Source organism: Balaenoptera ricei, chromosome 14 (assembly GCF_028023285.1).
Source record: "Balaenoptera ricei isolate mBalRic1 chromosome 14, mBalRic1.hap2, whole genome shotgun sequence".
Lineage (NCBI taxonomy): Eukaryota > Metazoa > Chordata > Mammalia > Artiodactyla > Balaenopteridae > Balaenoptera > Balaenoptera ricei.
The window spans coordinates 22,464,157-22,481,227 of record NC_082652.1 but is presented as its reverse complement, the minus strand read 5'-3'; the positions used below and the strand labels follow the sequence as shown (position 1 = coordinate 22,481,227).

At 52.3% G+C, this 17,071-nt stretch overlaps 1 protein-coding gene across 2 annotated transcripts in view; it reads left to right on the top strand.

Moving 5' to 3' along the window:
* ZNRF3 (zinc and ring finger 3) overlaps nt 1-9,264 on the top strand; it is a 144,243-nt gene extending 134,979 nt beyond the window's left edge. For both annotated transcript variants that reach the window (XM_059894277.1, XM_059894278.1), the window contains exons 3-9: nt 107-181; nt 597-728; nt 2,075-2,185; nt 3,130-3,297; nt 4,901-5,003; nt 5,672-7,441; nt 8,856-9,264. In XM_059894277.1, the coding sequence (XP_059750260.1) occupies nt 107-181; nt 597-728; nt 2,075-2,185; nt 3,130-3,297; nt 4,901-5,003; nt 5,672-7,441; nt 8,856-8,899 (2,403 nt within the window). In that variant the 3' untranslated portion in view covers nt 8,900-9,264. The remainder of the gene's footprint in view (nt 1-106; nt 182-596; nt 729-2,074; nt 2,186-3,129; nt 3,298-4,900; nt 5,004-5,671; nt 7,442-8,855) is intronic.
* Nucleotides 9,265-17,071: the final 7,807 nt, after the last annotated feature.

The following is a 17,071-nucleotide window of genomic DNA, read 5'->3' as shown; positions in this document are numbered from 1 at the left end:
AATTGGTGACTGTCAGATTCTGCATTCGAATACAGGTCTGATTTCCAAGTCCAGCTTCGGAAAGGTAAGGACCAGGGTGCCAACCTGCTCTTTTTCACTCTGCCAGGCCAAGCGAGCCGTGCAGCGGGGAGCCACTGCAGTCATCTTCGATGTGTCTGAAAACCCAGAAGCTATCGACCAGGTAAGCTCCTCGGGCCAGGCCAATGCTGCAGTGTCCCTGAGAGAAGCACCTCCTTTACTTAGCCTGGCTTCTCACGGTCATGTCACCCTCATCCTCAGGGCCCTTGCACTTGTCTGCCCTCGTTAGTTATCCGTGTTTGCACATCACACTCCAAGGCAAGTGTATCAAGAGGGGTAAGAGCCAAGAAGTTGAGGGTTGGTGAGGCATTTTCAAAGACCCTTCTGGGGTCCCGCTCCATCCTAAAAGGGGCATCATCCTCAGCCTCGTCCTTCTGGGAGCTCCAAGCCTATGATGCTTGAGGAGTTTGAGGATTTCCAAAAGGGTATTTCGTGTTCTTTTCCTCCAGCCTTTCTTTCTCTTTCCTGCTTCTTGAAGTAATTATGTCTTCTAACCAGGACCTCCTCTCCTTCCTTAGCTAAACCAGGGGTCAGAAGACCCACTCAAGAGGCCAGTGGTGTACGTGAAGGGCGCAGACGCCATCAAGCTGATGAACATTGTCAACAAGCAGAAAGTGGCTCGAGCAAGGATCCAGCACCGCCCTCCTCGAGTGAGCCTCCGCTGGCCACGCCGCCACCTTCCCTGCTACCGCCTGTGCCTTAATCCCCTTTGGGCTTTGGCCTTTTGCTCCTGCCTTCTTTCCATCTACAATGCTGATGCGCCCCAGGTTCCTGCAGGTTTAGATCAGACGTAAGGCTGGAGGCCAGGGAGAAAGTTCACCCGGCTCCTCTAGAGGGGATTTGAAAAGTCCTTCCAGAGATAGGTGATTTGTGACCAAATGTCTCTTCCACCCGGCATCCCCTCTGGGTAACCTCCTGTCCTTTTTTCTCTTCTGTCCCATCTCCCTGTGAAAGGCTAACTGAGGAGCACTGAAGGGAAGGACACCCCGCACTCAGCTTCCTGTATCTCCCTCCTTCTGTCTGGCCTAGACTAGAGGATAAGGCCTGTGCTTCCTTCTTCCTATGGGGCAAATGCATTACTGAAACCCCCTAACTTGTATTTGATTCTGGAAAAGTAAGCTTTCAACAGGCATTGGGGCTCACGACTTCCAGGTGGTTAATGAATAGCTTCATTTTTTAGGCTTCTCTTAGGTGTATTAAAGGGACACTGCTGGCATCTTTTGCCCAACCTCAGGCTGAAGATTCTAGGAACCTGGGACAGGTGCCCCACAGATGGTTTATTTCCTCCTCACGAATGTTGTAATATTCACATAGAGGATGGGTCTTTTGCACAAAATATCCGGATACCCATAGTGTTGAATTAGCAAAACTCCATTCCTGTTGGCTAAACACGTCCCAGATGAGGTAACTTTAAGGTTTTAGGAGGCAGTGTGCCATGAGGAAAAGGTAAGAACTAAAACTAGAGGGAGTTTGCAAAAGAACTGACTTGCTGGCTGCTTTTTAAAGGAAAAAAGAGCGCTTTGGTAAATATGACTCATTGTAGTGGAAGCTGATATTTGTGGAAGCAGCATACAATTTTCTGAGTTGTTGTAAACCATTAATTATATGGTTAGTAATCACTGTTCCCTCAAAACATGACACTCACTCCTTTGTCCCATAAATGTGATATTTGTGTTTATTTGGAAGGGCCGCTCCTACCGGTTACGGTGAACTTTGCGCTATTCTGCAGGGAGCGAGGCTCTGTGAACAGAGTTCTCTTGGCTGTTAGGAGGCCTGGCTGAGACCGCTGCGGCCTCCCCGGGCCACACTGCGGGGCACTACCTGGGCCTGGATAGCACACTGTGTGTGTGTTAGCAGAACCCCACATGTGCCCTGCAAAGGAAGGGAAATGCAGCCCGGTGGCCCCATCCTTCTCCCGACCAGGGCTGACCCAGCCCATGTGCCAATCCCCAGGCTGAAGAGAGCTGTGACTCACTGTGTCTGTGTTCTGTTCCAGCAACCCACGGAATACTTTGATATGGGGATCTTCCTGGCCTTCTTCGTCGTGGTCTCCTTGGTCTGCCTCATCCTCCTTGTCAAAATCAAGCTGAAGCAGCGACGCAGTCAGGTAACTCAGAGAAGCCTGTGAGTGTTCATCCCTGCTGCCCCTTTGCCGGTGCAAACCTGGTCCTGAGCCCTGCAGCCTGTTCCCAGTGGCCTAGAACCAACAAAGATGGAGAAAAACCAGAGCAAAGCTTATAGCACTGTGTCATCTCTATTCCGAAAGGGCCAGTCCTACAAAGCCCGAGCCCTGGGGCCGTTTCCAGCCAGGGGTTTTTCCAAAGAAATGTTTAAATGTCAACCTGGAGCCCTAGAGCCCTGCTCCTCAAATATGATCTTGGGACCAGCAGCATCAGCATCACCTGGGAGCTTTTGGCAGAAATGCAGAATCTCAGGCCCCACCTCAGACCTGCTTCATCCGACTCTGCATCTACCAAGCTCTCCAGGCGATTCTCAATAAACAGAGTAGCCGCCCTAGTGCCCCAGCCGGCACACCACTGTGTGCTTGTAGGAAGGAAGGATTTGGGGGTAGAGGGCAATGGGAGGATACTCGGGAATCTAGATCCTCAGAGGTGTAGCAGTGTGATGTCCACAGCGAGAGACGGTGGACCTGGGCGCTGAGTTCTCTCGAGGATGGGTGGCCATCACCAACGGAACAGCAGCTGACGTTTGTCGAGTGGGCCTGGTTTGCCAAGTGCTGGGCGCCCGCATGCATGGTCTCATTTGCCCTCAGACCATTCTCCAATGAAGGGAGGAACCCTTAGCACAGAGCAGAGTTGGCCAAATAATTAGAGTAGACCTCTGCTGGTACTGCTGCTTAGGCTGATGTGGTGGACACTTGGGAGTCTAGAAGATCTGTGCTCTTGTGCTGTGGCCTCTGAATCTTTAGTGATTTCTCAGAAGTCCGTCCTGGCCTGATGGAGACTAGTGTTTGGCCGACCATGGCCCCAGGGGTGACTACTGCTGTTAACGTGTCCCAGACCCTAACATGGACCACGTTCTGCTGTGCAGAATTCCATGAACAGACTGGCCGTGCAGGCCCTGGAGAAGATGGAAACCAGGAAGTTCAACTCCAAGAGCAAGGGGCGCCGGGAGGGGAGCTGCGGGGCCCTGGACACGCTCAGCAGCAGCTCCACGTCCGACTGTGCCATCTGCCTGGAGAAGTACATCGATGGAGAGGTAACGGCAGAGGCGGGGCCAGTCCTGGTGGGGATGAGGTAGACGGGCCCGCAAATGGAAGGGGAAGGGCTTTTCCCACAGGGGAAGGGCCGAGCCGCCTAGGTCTCCAGGGGACGTCCTGAGACCTTCAAACTGCTATTCCCTCCCTCCCCCCCGGAAGGGGGTGGCCACACACACAGACACTCTCTCCAGGGGACCGAGCTGAACATAGGTGATTTCGGAAGTTGATCGGAAATACATAATGGGCCAGAAAACGTCTAGTTTTAAGAACATTTACACTTAATTTCAGAATTGCTCTTCTGAAAACTCTGGCACTTGACTTGATACAAACCTCTCTTACAAAGCTGTATGGAACGTTTACGTTTTTAAAGAGAGAAGGGATGTGATGTCCCCTTTTTCGTTCTAGCTTTTTTCTGAAAATTTCAAACTTTCAGAAAAGTTGCAAGAATCAGACAATGAATGCTGCATCATTCACCTAGAATCACCCATTGTTAACATTTTGCCACATTTGCTTCATCTCCTTCTGGATAGAGGCGTGCATATACACACACATTTTGGGGAGTGGGGAGCAAACCACTTCAGAATTAGTTGCAGGCATTTGATGCCCCTTTGATGAACGTGTCCCGCCGCTGTGTAGACTGTTGGATGAAAAAAGAGGTTTTGCAGAGGCCTTCAGATGAATAGTCTCACATAGTCTCTACCTGCAGACTGCCTGAGTTCTCATCTGGGCCCAGGAGGGTTCTAGCTTTGTGATCTTGGGCAAGTGACTTTATTCTCTGTGCCTATGCTTGTGACATGGGCCCGAGACTGACCTGTACTCCAGGTGATCACAAAGGTTACACGAGAAAATCCAGGTAGGACTCTTGCCACGGTCAGGCACAGCCTTAGGTGTTAGTTTGAATGTTACTGCATTGAGCTGGTCAGAGAATGGAAAATCAAAGTAAAATTAGCAAGTTTGGAGGGTGCTTTGGGCTCAGGAACTTTAGAGGTGGTTCTGCCTGCCTCAGAACCCCATTACCTCCTCTCCACGTCGGGTGCTTTGTTATTAACTGTGTGCCCCCAGGTGAGTGCTGAGGGTCCAGTGAAGGGGAGGACGGGAGAACTTTGCCCCCTTGCTGCCCCACCTGTCAATCATGAGTCCCGGGCATCTTCCTTTCTACCCGCCGCATTTTGGGTATCTGGAGCCAGCCACCATCCCAGAAGTGCAGAAGGTTTTGGGGTGTATGTAGCCATCCTTCCATACCCCCAGGCTCACCATTTGCACTAGCATACAGCTCTGGCGGTCCCGTGTGTGTGGTGTGGGTGTGAGTGCCCTCCTCACAAGAAAGGAGCTTGCTTCCTCCCTCAACACCAAGCACCGTGGTTGGAGCTGGCTGATGGTCCGTGTCTTTCTCCCTAGAATCCGTGTGTGGGCCCTGACTCCAGGGAACGGAGCCCACTTGTAGCTAGAGATGGGGAGGGGGAGCCTCTGGGCACTGCCACAGTGAACTGGGCTCCGTGGTCCACTCCAGGCTCCACGGGAAGAAGCACGTGCAGGGCTGAAGACAGCACCGCCCTCTGCCTGTGCCCTCCCTTCAGGCTGTGTGTCCTCTCTCCCTCCCAGGAGCTGCGGGTCATCCCCTGTACTCACCGCTTTCACAGGAAGTGCGTGGACCCGTGGCTGCTGCAGCACCACACCTGCCCCCACTGTCGACACAACATCATAGGTAATTCTCCGCTGCCTCTGTTGTTGCTGGAGTGTCACTGTCTTTACCGAGTACCCAGCAGGAGCAGGACACGTGCTGGGGAGCGAGCAAACCACCGCAGCATTGCCGCCTGGACTTGGAGGCGTGGGGGCTTGGGGTTTGGAGGCCTCTGAAGAATCACCCTGAGTTTGGGTTCTGGCTTTGACATGAACTGGCTTCCTGACCTTGGGCCAGGCACCCGGCCTCTCCAGGCCCTGGGCCCACAATCTCTTCAGCGGGATGACAGCGGTGACGCTTGCTATGCCTGGTACCTCGGGGTTGTGATGCTGCTGCTGCCTCCCTGTGGTGGTGGATGAGGGCCCGGAAGCCAGGGTGCCCTCCAGGTAGCTGCTCTCCCAAGAGGGAAAATGCCTTTCCTCTCCGTGTCCCTGTTGCTCTCTCGAGCCTTATGCCGTGCAGAGCAGCTGGGAGGTGGGAGATGGACCCTGACAGGAGTGACCACCTTTCCAGTGGAGAAGCACGAGGCCTCTACCCGCGTGGCCGGGTTTGGTGGCAGCTTAGAATGGGCCATGGTCGTGAGACTGGGCACCTTGGCGCCGGCCGCCTCAGTCTGTGCCCGCATCCGCCCCTCGAGCCCTTGGCCCCAGCGTGCTCGCCCCCCTGACCGCGTTTCCTCCGCCTCTCCCCAGAACAAAAGGGAAACCCGAGCGCCGTGTGCTTGGAGACCGGCAGCCTGGCGCGCGGCCGGCAGCAGAGGGTGATCTTGCCGGTGCACTACCCCGGCCGCGTACACAGGGCCAGCGCCATCCCCGCCTACCCCACGAGGACGAGCATGGACGCCCACGGGAACCCTGTCACGCTGCTGACCGTGGACCGGCGCGGGGAGCAGGGCCTCTTCCCGCCGCAGACCCCCACCTACATCCGCGGCTACCCGCCCCTCCACCTGGACCACAGCCTGGCCCCTCACCGCTGCGGCCTGGAGCACCGGCCCTACTCGCCGGCCCCCCCCTTCCGCAGGCCCAAGTTCGGCGGCCGCAGCTTCTCCAAGGCAGCTTGCTTCTCCCAGTATGAGACCATGTACCAGCACTACTACTTCCGGGGCCTCAGCTACCCCGAGCAGGAGGGGCAGCCCCCTCCCGGCCTCGCCCCCGGGGGCCCGGCTCGGGCCTTCCCCCCGGGCGGCGGGGGCGGCGGCGGCAGCGGCCTGCTCTTCGCCCCCGCGGTGCACGCGGCCCCGGCGTCGCACCTGGAGAGCGGCAGCGCGTCCAGCTTCAGCTGCTACCACGGCCACCGCTCGGTGTGCAGCGGCTACCTGGCCGACGGCCCGGGCAGCGACAGCAGCAGCAGCAGCGGCAGCTCGGGCCAGTGCCGCTGCTCCTCCAGCGACTCGGTGGTGGACTGCACGGAGGTCAGCAACCAGGGCGTGTACGGGAGCTGTTCCACCTTCCGCAGCTCTCTCAGCAGCGACTACGACCCCTTCGTCTACCGCAGCCGCAGCCCCTGTCGCGCCGGAGACGTGGGGGGCTCAGGCCGGGGGCCCGTGGTGCGCCTCGAGGGCTCCCCGCCCCCCGAGGAGCTCCGGGCTGCGGCCCGAGGCCCAGGTGCGGGGCGGGGAGAGCCCTGGCCCGGGCCCGCCTCTCCCTCGGGGGACCAGCTGTCCACCTGCAGCCTGGAGATGAACTACAGCAGTAGCTCCTCCCTGGAGCCCCGGGGGCCCAACAGCTCTACCTCAGAAGGGGGGCTCGAGGCCTCTCCCGGGGCCGCCCCGGACCTCAGGAGGACCTGGAAGGGGGCCCGGGAGGGGCCGATGTGTGCCTGCTGCTGTGAGCCCCAGACCCCCGCCCCAGACCCCGGAGCGGCAGCGGCTGGGGGCGGCCTCTTGTTCCTGGGCCCCCCGCCCTGTGAGGGCTGCAGTCCCCAGGGTGGGGAGTCACAGCCGGGGAGCTCCCAGGGCCGCTATGGCCTTCACCCGGACCATTTGCCCAGGACAGATGGGGTGAAGTACGAGGGCCTGCCCTGCTGCTTCTATGAAGAGAAGCAGGTGGCCCATGGCGGGGGCGGGGGCAGGGGCGGCGGCTGCTACACTGAGGACTGCTCGGTTCGCGTGCAGTACACGCTGGCCCAGGAGCTCCCGCCCAGCTGCCACCCCGGGGCCCGGGACCTGAGCCAGCGCATCCCCATCATTCCGGAGGATGTGGACTGTGACTTGGGCTTGCCCTCCGAATGCCAAGGGACCCGGGGCCTCGGCCCCTGGGGTGGGACGCTGCCAGGTCCGGATGCCCTGTGGCCCCACAGGGGCCTGGGAGCAGCCCAGCAAGAAGAGCGGGTTCCGTGCTGCCTGGCCAGGGCACCGCTGTCACCTCCCTGCCCTCCAGAGGATGTGGGGGCCCCTGGGGCCAGCTCCCCCAGCGCCCCCCAGGACACTCAGGACTCCAGCGCCACAGCCGCTGAGGCTGCAGGTGAGAGCGGGCGGTGACAGTAGGCCAGGATCTGGGTCTTCTCTCCACACAGTCACTTTCTGAGTGACTTTCTTGGTGCCCTTGGCTTTAAACACCATCCATACCTGATGATCTCCAAGTGTTACTCCCCAGTCCAGCCCTTCCTCTGGGCTCCAGACCTGCTGGGCCCTCTGCTTCCATGAGCTCTCCCCCAGATGCTGCAGAAGCATCCCACTTGATCCTGCCACAGCAGCGTCTCGAGTTCCTCCCTCTGCACCCCCTTCTCCAAGGCTCCCTACCCAGATGCTCAGACCAAAAGCCCAGGCCCCAGCCCTGAGCCTGCCCTGCCCCTCACGCTCCAGGGTCCTGGGCTTCTCAGCCTGTCTGTGAGAACCACATGTGCTGGTTTTCCCCTGGTCCAGAAAATTGAATCCCCAGAAAAATGAAACTTAGCAAAAGACATGCAAAACCCAAGTCCAGATTTTTTATTATTAGATTCAGCAGACATCATCAAATTGTGATAAAGTTGCCAAACCTTTTGTCTTCAGTAGTGAACAGTGTGCAGTCTAGCACCTTTGAGTAGCACTGGGACAATTCCATCTCCAAAGTAAACCCCACATGGATCTGCTCTGCTCCCCGCCTGCTGTCCGCAGCTGGGCCCGTTTCCTCTCTCCAGGGCGAGGGCAGTAGCCTTCTGACTGGTCTCCTGTGGCTGGTCTTGCCTTCTGTTCCACGTGGGCACCAGAGTCGTCTTTTTTAAAACATAAGTCTGTGTCTTTACACCAGAAAACTCTTCACTGACTTGCCATTACCTTCCAAATTTTAGAAATGTACACCCCTCACCCAGGTCTGTATGATCAGGCCCTGCCACCGCCCCCAACCTCCTCCCGTGTCCCTCCTTGTTCACGACGTCAGCCGCCTTGCCCCCGTCCTGTTCCTCCAACGTGCCAGGCTCATTCCAGCCTCCAGGCCTCTCTACCGCTTCTCTCCTGCAGATCTTGGCTTAAGAGCCGCCCTCCAGCCCCCTCCGAGCTCACTCTCACACCCTCTGTTTACTTCCCAGGTTTTCACGATCTGAAATTACTTTGTTGTGAGGTGTGAGAGCTCCACGATGGGGGTCTTCCCAGTGCCTGCAACAGGGCCCGAGGCACATCTTTTGTACATTGTGTTTTCATGCTGCCTAAGGGTTTCCAGAAGGCTCTCCACACCCCGATGAGGGAGGCCGGGTCCCTAGAAGGCCCCCGTGCCCTCAGAAAGGGGGCTCCACTTCAGCCCTTTAGCATATACACAGTCCATCCAGTATCCAGAGCTGTCACTTCTGAGAGCCCACCACACGCTGGGATGGGCCCCCAGGTCCCTTGCCTCATCCCTGCATGTGGTGCCCAAAGCCTGCGGGGCCAGCCCCCTTCCCTGACGATTGTTCTCTGTCTCCCAGGACCGAGATCTCGCCCGGCCGACAGTGGCAGCCCTGGAGCCTGAGCTCAGAAGGAACTCTTCCGTGGAAATGGGAACTGTACGGAGACTCCAAACTCTGACTTCCTACAGAAAAAAAAAGAAAAAAAAAAAAGATTTTTTTAGCTTTGACAAACACAAAAGTGGTAAAAAAGAGAGCCCTCCTCAACCCAAAATGTGAGCCACGTGTGGCAACCCCTCCTCCCAATTAACAAACCAACAGACAAAATTCTCTTAGTCTTTTGCCTCTTGATAACATGTTACTCTTCTGTTTTGTAAAGTGTGTGTGCTTGGGGTTCGAGGTGTGTGGGATTGACTTCTCTGCTTTGTTTTTTAAGATATTATATGTAAATGTAAAAAGTTATTTAAATATATATTTTAAAGAACCCTAACCGCCAACTTTTGCTGAAAAAAAAAATCACTGCTGCATTAATTGAACCACATCATGTGTAGATACTGTTGTCTCCCTGGAGGGAGCTCAGGCCTTTGAAAAGCTCAGGGCTACACCTGCCTTAGAAAATGAACCAGAAACTTGAAGTAAAGCTAGTTGATATGGGTACAAACTCTGAGAACAATGCAATGCTGCCTCTTACTTTCTCGTGGCAAATCCCAACGTACAAAATGTCAGGCCTTCTCGGAAGCCATGCCTCTCCAGCCCGCACCTTCAGGCAGCTGATGGAAACAGCTTGGGGTCGGGTGGAAGGTCTGCAGCACTGCGGAGCCGGGACAAGCCATTGCTACGTAAGCCCCAGGGTGACAGGGACGATTCTGCGTAGTGTCCTCAGTCTGTCCCCTCTGGTCATCGTCCTAACTAGAAGGACAGAGTTTACAGTCCTGATTTTAGGCTTCCTGCCACTGGCTGCAGAGACGGCTCGACGGGGTGTGGGGGGAGAGACACCCAGGAGGAATGTACGTGCTTTTTGCAGCCTTGGTGTCTGCCCCAGCTGGGGGAGAGTGGGAATGGAGGGCGCCCCCGAGCGGGCCTGTGCGCATGCGTCCGTGTGCGCCCGGCCACACCCCCCCGGCTGCTTCCCGCGTTGGGCTGTCTTCCTGGGTGCGCGTCGCCGGGACCGATAGGGTCTGAGCTCCCTTTGAATGACAACGTTTCCCATCCCATTGCTTCAGGGTTGTTCAGCCCTCTGCCTCGTGGCTGAAATTGCTCATCTCGCCTGCAAATGTCTACTATCCTTTCTACCTAGTGCACTATTCTGTATTGATTCTCCATGAGACAGAGTGAAAGAGACTATCAGATAGTTTAGACCCAAAGGGTAGGTTTTTGTATACTGTTCCAACCTTTTGTTGTTTGTTGTTGCTGTTGTTGTTGTTTTAAGAGGGAAGAAGAGTTTAAAAACCCAAACCATTTTTAAAAAGATGTTTCCGTTTTAAAAGGGAGAATCTAAAGCTATTTCAGATCAGGGATCGTTATCCTTTTTGTTCAGTGTATTTCTTGTTATTAAAAAATATTTTTAGAAGAAACTAATCACATTAGCCCTTGAGTTCGCTAACTCTTCTGGTCACTTCTGTTTATTCATTTATTCAGCAGGTGTTTGTTGTCATCTGAAATGCTCATTTGCTGAATAGGAACCTTGAGTCCTGGCACCCTGTAGGTGGGGAAGCAGAGACCCGCCCTGGGCTGCCAGGGGACTGTGACGGCTCTTCTCCAGTCAGGCCCAGGGAAGGTCAGCCCAGGGTCCACATTACAACGTTTTGAATGAGAATCTTACTGAATCCCTTTTTCTTAAAAGCCCCAGCCTGTGATGAGGAAATTTACTTACTTCCAGCCAGGATTTGTCAGAAAGAAATTCCAGCATCAAACGATTGAGCCATTTGCCATTAAGGAGCTCACTGTGGTGAGATTTGTCGTCCAGCCTCTGAGGTGCAGTCCCTTGGGGGCTGCCCCCACCCCCAGCCCCGCCTGTGCCCAGCACACCTGTTGGCGAGGGTGTGCGAAATGCCTGAGCCTGTGACACGTGATCTGGGCCGCCTTTATTCCTTGGGCCAGGAGTAGCAGCTGCTGAGGACAGCAGCTTGCATCTTGTGGTTTTAGGGAAGGGGTGGGGGGTATGGCTTCTAACGTGAACTACAAAAAGCAGCTTCTCATTGTTGAGTTTTTGTTTGTTTGTTTGTGGCTCTGTGTTTGTTTGTTTGTTTTTAATGCCTTTGAGTGCATATTATCTTCCTTGTCTGAAATCATACCCCCAAAGTGGCTTTCTTTAGCCCTGGCTGGAAAACCACTCCTCAGCAGCCTTAAGCAATAAATAGATGAGGAGAGCATGTGGCTTCAACTGGGCTTATTAAAATAAATGAGCCCAATTTTCATTTGAAAGAGCAGTAACTACAGATGGCCAAAAAAACCACATTTAATTTTCATAGTTTATAGGGTGGTAGAAACAGAAAAGTGAAACTTTCAGACTTTAAACCTCAGCCGTTGTCTTAAATTTGTGTTGGGTCACCAGAGTATGGTGACCAACTATATCGCCTCACCATTCAAATCAAAAGAAATGTCTTCTTTGAAGTCATAAGACTCCAATAATGATGACAAGTACCTTTTCTCGGTGGCCTCTCAGTGGCATGTGGGAGTTATATAGCTATGGAAACTGGGAGCATCACATCTTCCATTGAGAGAGACACACACACACACACACACACACGCAGGAATGTGACTGTTGGGCGTGGTCCCGTGGCCCAGCCTCGGGTGTAGGACAGCCATGTAGACTGAAGAGTGCTAGAACCAGTTAAAAATGGGGGTTTGGGAGTTCTGGTCCACCAGGTACCTCTTTGTAGTAGACACAGCCCCAGGATGCTGGCCTTAACTCTCCGTCTCTTTGCCTCTCCCTAACCCTAACCCTAATCCTGACCCTAACCCTAACCCTAATCCTGACCCTAACCCTAACCCACGCCGTTTTATGACATGTCCACCACTCTGCTGTCCGCCACTCACACCCTTCCTTACGTGCTGCTAGTTCCTACTCAAAGCTCATACAGGACTAATGCTTTTAAAATGAGGTCTAAAAAATAATTACTAATCAAGAGTATTATTTTTTAAACAGAACTGCCTTTTTCTATTCTTTATATAAACTCTATTGTGTTGGTCTAACAAGGCACTATTTTAAAATGTTTTTTTTTAAATTTCTCCCATAGCACTTAAAAGATATTTTGTAAAGACTTTGCTGTAAAGATTTTGTAATAAAGTGGTCTAAGGGCTCCTTCTCCAACATTACCATTTAAAAAAAAAAATGTTTTAAAGGCTAGAAAACAACTTATGTATATTCTGTATATGTATAGCAGCACATTTCATTTATGGAAATATGTCCTCAGAATATTTATTTACTAATATATTTATCTTAAGCCATGTCTTATGTTGAGAGTGTGACGTTGGAATAATCATTGAAAATGACTAACATGAGGCCCTGTAAATACATGATAATTGCACACAGATTTTACATATTTGCCGACCAAAAATGATTTAAAACAAGTTGTAGTCTTCTATGGTTTTGTAACAAATTGTACAAATGACTGTAAAAAAAAATACAATTTTATCAAGTACATGTTATATATTGTCATTGCTCTATTTGGTAAAGGTCTACAGATTCCACAAAGGAGAGGTCTGCGTGAAGCAGGGCCTCATAATACCAGCTCGCTCATGGGAGCATCTGTGTAATTTCCTCTCCTGTTAACACTGAGTTCAGGTCATTAAGGATCCAGGTGGTGTCTGGGCAAGCATCCGAGAGACAGCGTTTGAGATTATGTCCCTGAGGTGGTGATAGGTTTTCTGCTCAGCCCTATGGGGGGAATGGTGGTCAATCCCAGCAGTCCACTTTTCGAACATAGGGACCGTAAACTGGGTATAACCATCGACTTCATCTGCCAAGCCTTTTCCTATCTGGAAGACTGAGGCCCTCCAGCCCCTCTCTAAGGAAAAGGGATTTGTAGGAAAAAAGCTTAAGCATCCAGCCTGGAAATGACCAAATCATGAAGGTGGAGAGGGGCCCTGAGTCTAAAGTGAATCTCGTACCCATCTGTCTTGTTTCCCGGGGAGGGTAGTCACTGATCTGTAAAGTGCTCTGAGATCGCATGGAAGGTGCAAAGTGGTGTTTATTCTTCAGACATCTAGCAGAGAATACCCTAATCCAGTGAGCTCCTGTCCCTATTTCTTGCTCCTTAACTTGGGCCATTTCTTGGGAGCAGCCTCCTCGTGGACCTCCGGCCTCTTCCTGCCTGGCAGTGGGTCCTTCTGAGCACCTTCAGGGGTGGCAGCCTGGCTGCAAAGAGCCTCCCAGGGCTTTTTCTTGATGGCCTTGCCCAGCTCCAAACCGGACCTCTCGGGGGTCCCTGAAGGATTCCACAGCATTGGCTCCACCACCATGTGGTGCAGAGCCCGGTGGCCGTCTGTGTGGAGGCCATGGATGGTGAATGCGTCCTCCGACAACTGCTGTCTCTTCCTGGTTTCCGGAAGTGAGGCTCGGCCCTTCCAGGACACTGTCCCAATGTCCCGGGGTAGCACTTGGGTGGCAGCCACATGTTCAGCATATCTGCTCTCAAGATCTTGGCAGAGTGTTACTTTTTTCTCCTTTGAACTTTCTTTACTCTAGCCAGGAAGAAAGCAGAGAAGTCAAAGCTAAAACTTGAGAAGGGAGCTCAGGATAATTATCTGGGATTTGTGTCCCCAAGTCTTGGTTACAGCCACAACCAACATTTGTCTAGCATGTTCTAGTTTACCGAATTCCTTCAGGGATACCGCTGCGAGCGTTTCCCCACAGCCCTGTAAGGTCAGCAGGAGACAGCTTTAAAGGCAAGGAAATTGGAATGGGTTTGCCCAAGGCCACACAGCCAGAAGGTGGACCATGGCTGTCACCTACTGAGTGCCACCCAGGACCCTAAGCATCTACTCTGTGCCAGGCTCTGCTCAAAAGCCCTTTGCATGCATTAACTCATTTCATCCTCGTGAAACCCTGTGAAGGAAGGGCTGTTTCTCCACATCTTATAGATGACAAAAACCAAGGTAGAAAGAGACTGAGCCCACAGTCCCCCACAATTACGGTCAGAGATGGGATTTGAACACTGACCACCTAGCTCCAGGGTGCATTCTGAGCTCTGCTGGCCACCATGGACTAATGGAGCTGGACTCAGATCAGGCCTCTGGACGCCAAGTTCTCCATGTGGAAGTTCATGGCCAGGTCTGTGGCTCAGCTCTGGGGTTCAAGCATGTGCATCTGAGCCTTTCCCATCCTCATTTTCGCTTCACATCAAGTTTCTTTTGTCTCCACTTCTGAAAGCCACTTTATCCTCCTCTCAAACTGAGCAAAGGAGAAATATGCATGACCCCAGATCTGTCCTCTCTCCACTAAATCACGCCCCCACCCCCATCCTGACACCCCACAATCCTGTCTTTAACTTCAGGGTTTCCTTCTCTTGGCATGAAGCCCTAGCTTACCTTTCCCTCTCCCTACCCCATCACATTTTCTCCACCACCAGCCATCACCTACCTCGTTGACGCCTCCTGCAGGCCTCCTGTGCCTGGGTGAGCCTGGCCACGGCCCCACTGGCCGCTTGCTCTTGGAACTGATGGAGTTTCTTATCCAGCCCTGCTGGGCGGCTTTCGTTGCTGAATCGTCCTTGGGCTTTAATCTCTTTGAGGGTTTCGCATCTCCAAACTTGCGTGGTACTGGGCAGCATTTCTCCTTCAGTTGTCGCCTGAGCAACAGTTTAACCAGGGAGAAGGAACTGGCAATTAATGGGTTCTTTACAACTTCCCAAGTAGAGGTGGTACCTGGTATGGGAGCATTGGTGTTCTGCTTTGCACACGTTCTGGTTGTCCAGATGTTGGTGAGAGCTGGCGAGTCCACACAGCAGTCCTGAAGCCTGGTGTTCAGTAAGATAGACTGTCGGAGTCCATAGGTGGGGTTACTGGGATCTCGTCTCACAGAGATTGGATGCTAGAATTATAAGGGGGAGAAAAGGAATAAAAAAGACCAATTCTCAAGCAGAGACTAGAAGGTCTATGTTGGAGGTAAAGTATTAACATTTTTTTATAGACCATTCCTTCCACACAGCTCTTAGAAATCTTTCTGCACAACCTCTCTCCTGCTCACCAAAACCTTTTGTACCAAGTAGGGAAGCAGTAGAACTTCACAAGGTCACAGTGATGGTCAGGTTCTCAAAGAACATAGCATGCTTGGGCTGGAAGCGGAGGGAGGGTCAGGGAGCATTTATAAGGAATTAAAAACCATTTCTGTCCCCTGGAAAGCTAAGGGAACCCATGACAGGAAAGGAATGGGAGATGGGATCACTCAAGCTTCCTATAGGAGCTGTAGCCACTCCTCAACTATGCTGCAACCCAGAAATGACAGCAGGTAAAATCCTGCCAAGCCCTGAAATCACTTTCTAACCAGACTGCCATGAGCCAAGAAAAGCTGCTAAGCAGGGAAATATACACTGGGGTCTAAAAAGGCAAAAGCACAATGTAAATGATGCTGGCCTCCATTTCTCGGGACCAGCCAAGAACAAGAGAACAATTTGGATAGATTAGAATCACACACTTAAAGAGACCTGGCTTTCTAAGAAATGTCATCTGTAATAAAATAAAATCACCTTACCATATTTCGGTTGCCTTAAATTTTATTTTAGTTAGCTTAGTAGGGGGAAGAAATATGTATTTTCTTTTCCCTTTTTCTCTTTTTTTTTTTTTGTTTTGTTTTGTTTTAATATTTCTATCACCTGTCTTTCTCTGCCTCAGTCATGTATGGGCAAATTGCTGTTTGTTTAGATTTTGGCTCTCATGCAGTTTTGAACCATTATCTCTAGTATTTGTGATGTCACTTTCGTTTGTGATGTGGGTGTGGGTGGGTGTTACATCATCAGATTTTTATAGTTAAATTATGTTGGAAGAAGTTCTATTTTCTTGTGCTTACAGCCTCAGGAACTTCTCAAGCCCTCATTTTCCCCAATATGGCACAGGTGAATTTTGAAGGTTCTGACATTCTTAAGAAGCACACTTTGCACGCAATGTAGTCAAATATGCAGACCAGATTTTTGGATACACGTAGCAAGATGCATCCTTACAGGTGCGAAAGGGCCCTTCTCCGTGCGCATAAAGAAGGTACTGTTAAGTTCTCAGAATAGCTGCCAAGGTTAGGGACCAGAAATGAAAGAACACGTTCCTGCAGCCCTGGGCACCTCTGCCTGCCATGTCTCTCCCTGGGAGAATACATGGTTTCTGGAATGTGGTTTTATTTTACATCCCATGGCAAATGCAGTAATTAGAGCTGTTAGCAGTGTCAAGGGCTTGAAACAAGAACAAAGACGCCTCTTCCTGGGAACTCTTGGGCAATGCCTATCTCCTTATCAGGTGCCTGCCCTGTTGGTGGTTTTGATTTTTCATGTGCAAAATGCCAAAGGAGGCTCCCTCTCCGGGGGGGAGGAGAGCGAAATGGTGGAAAAACAGAGTATGAGTCTGGCAGGAGTTCCTGGAATCACATGCGTTGCCTGTTTGATTTTTTTGTCCCTGGAGTGAATCAAAGTCGCAGGCAGACCGCACCGCAGGCCGCCGTGGAACCACCACCAGGCCGCCGGCATCTGGACCCACAGACGCTTGGGAGGACAATAGGGTCCATTCAGTGGCAAGCTCTGGCCTCACCTCCCGAGAGGTGGGTCAGTTTTAGAGCTGGGCGTTGGAAAGTGTTTGTCTTTGGGAAGGGTTTGCAAACGTCTGGAGACCGGGCAGGCAGGCATCCTTTCAAAGCCAGTGAACCCTGGAGAAGTGCCACCAGGCTCTGGGGCTACGGTCTGCCTTTACTCCGCATGGCAGGGACAGAAGGGCAAGAATGGCACATGGAGCTGCTCTTCTGCTTTCCTTCTCTCCTTCCCCATCTTGAGGTTGGCTTTCCCACACCACCTCTTTCCAGACACTCAAATGTATTTACTTTCCTAGGCCTTTGACTCAAGGAGCACTCAGTATCTCCTAACACAGAGCTGTTCACACAGGTGGCAGCTGATACAGACTCTTCAAGTTCTATCAAATTCTACCTTCTCTCCCTTCTGTGTAACTCCCTTCAATTGACCCTGCCCTAGTAGTAAGCCTCACGTTCCTTAGAAATAACTCAGGGTAATTTGGCCTGTGCTATTTCTCCTATTTCAGTAAAATCTGTGTTGATTGAATACTCACTGTAGTCCAAACATGGTTCTAGACAACACTTTACC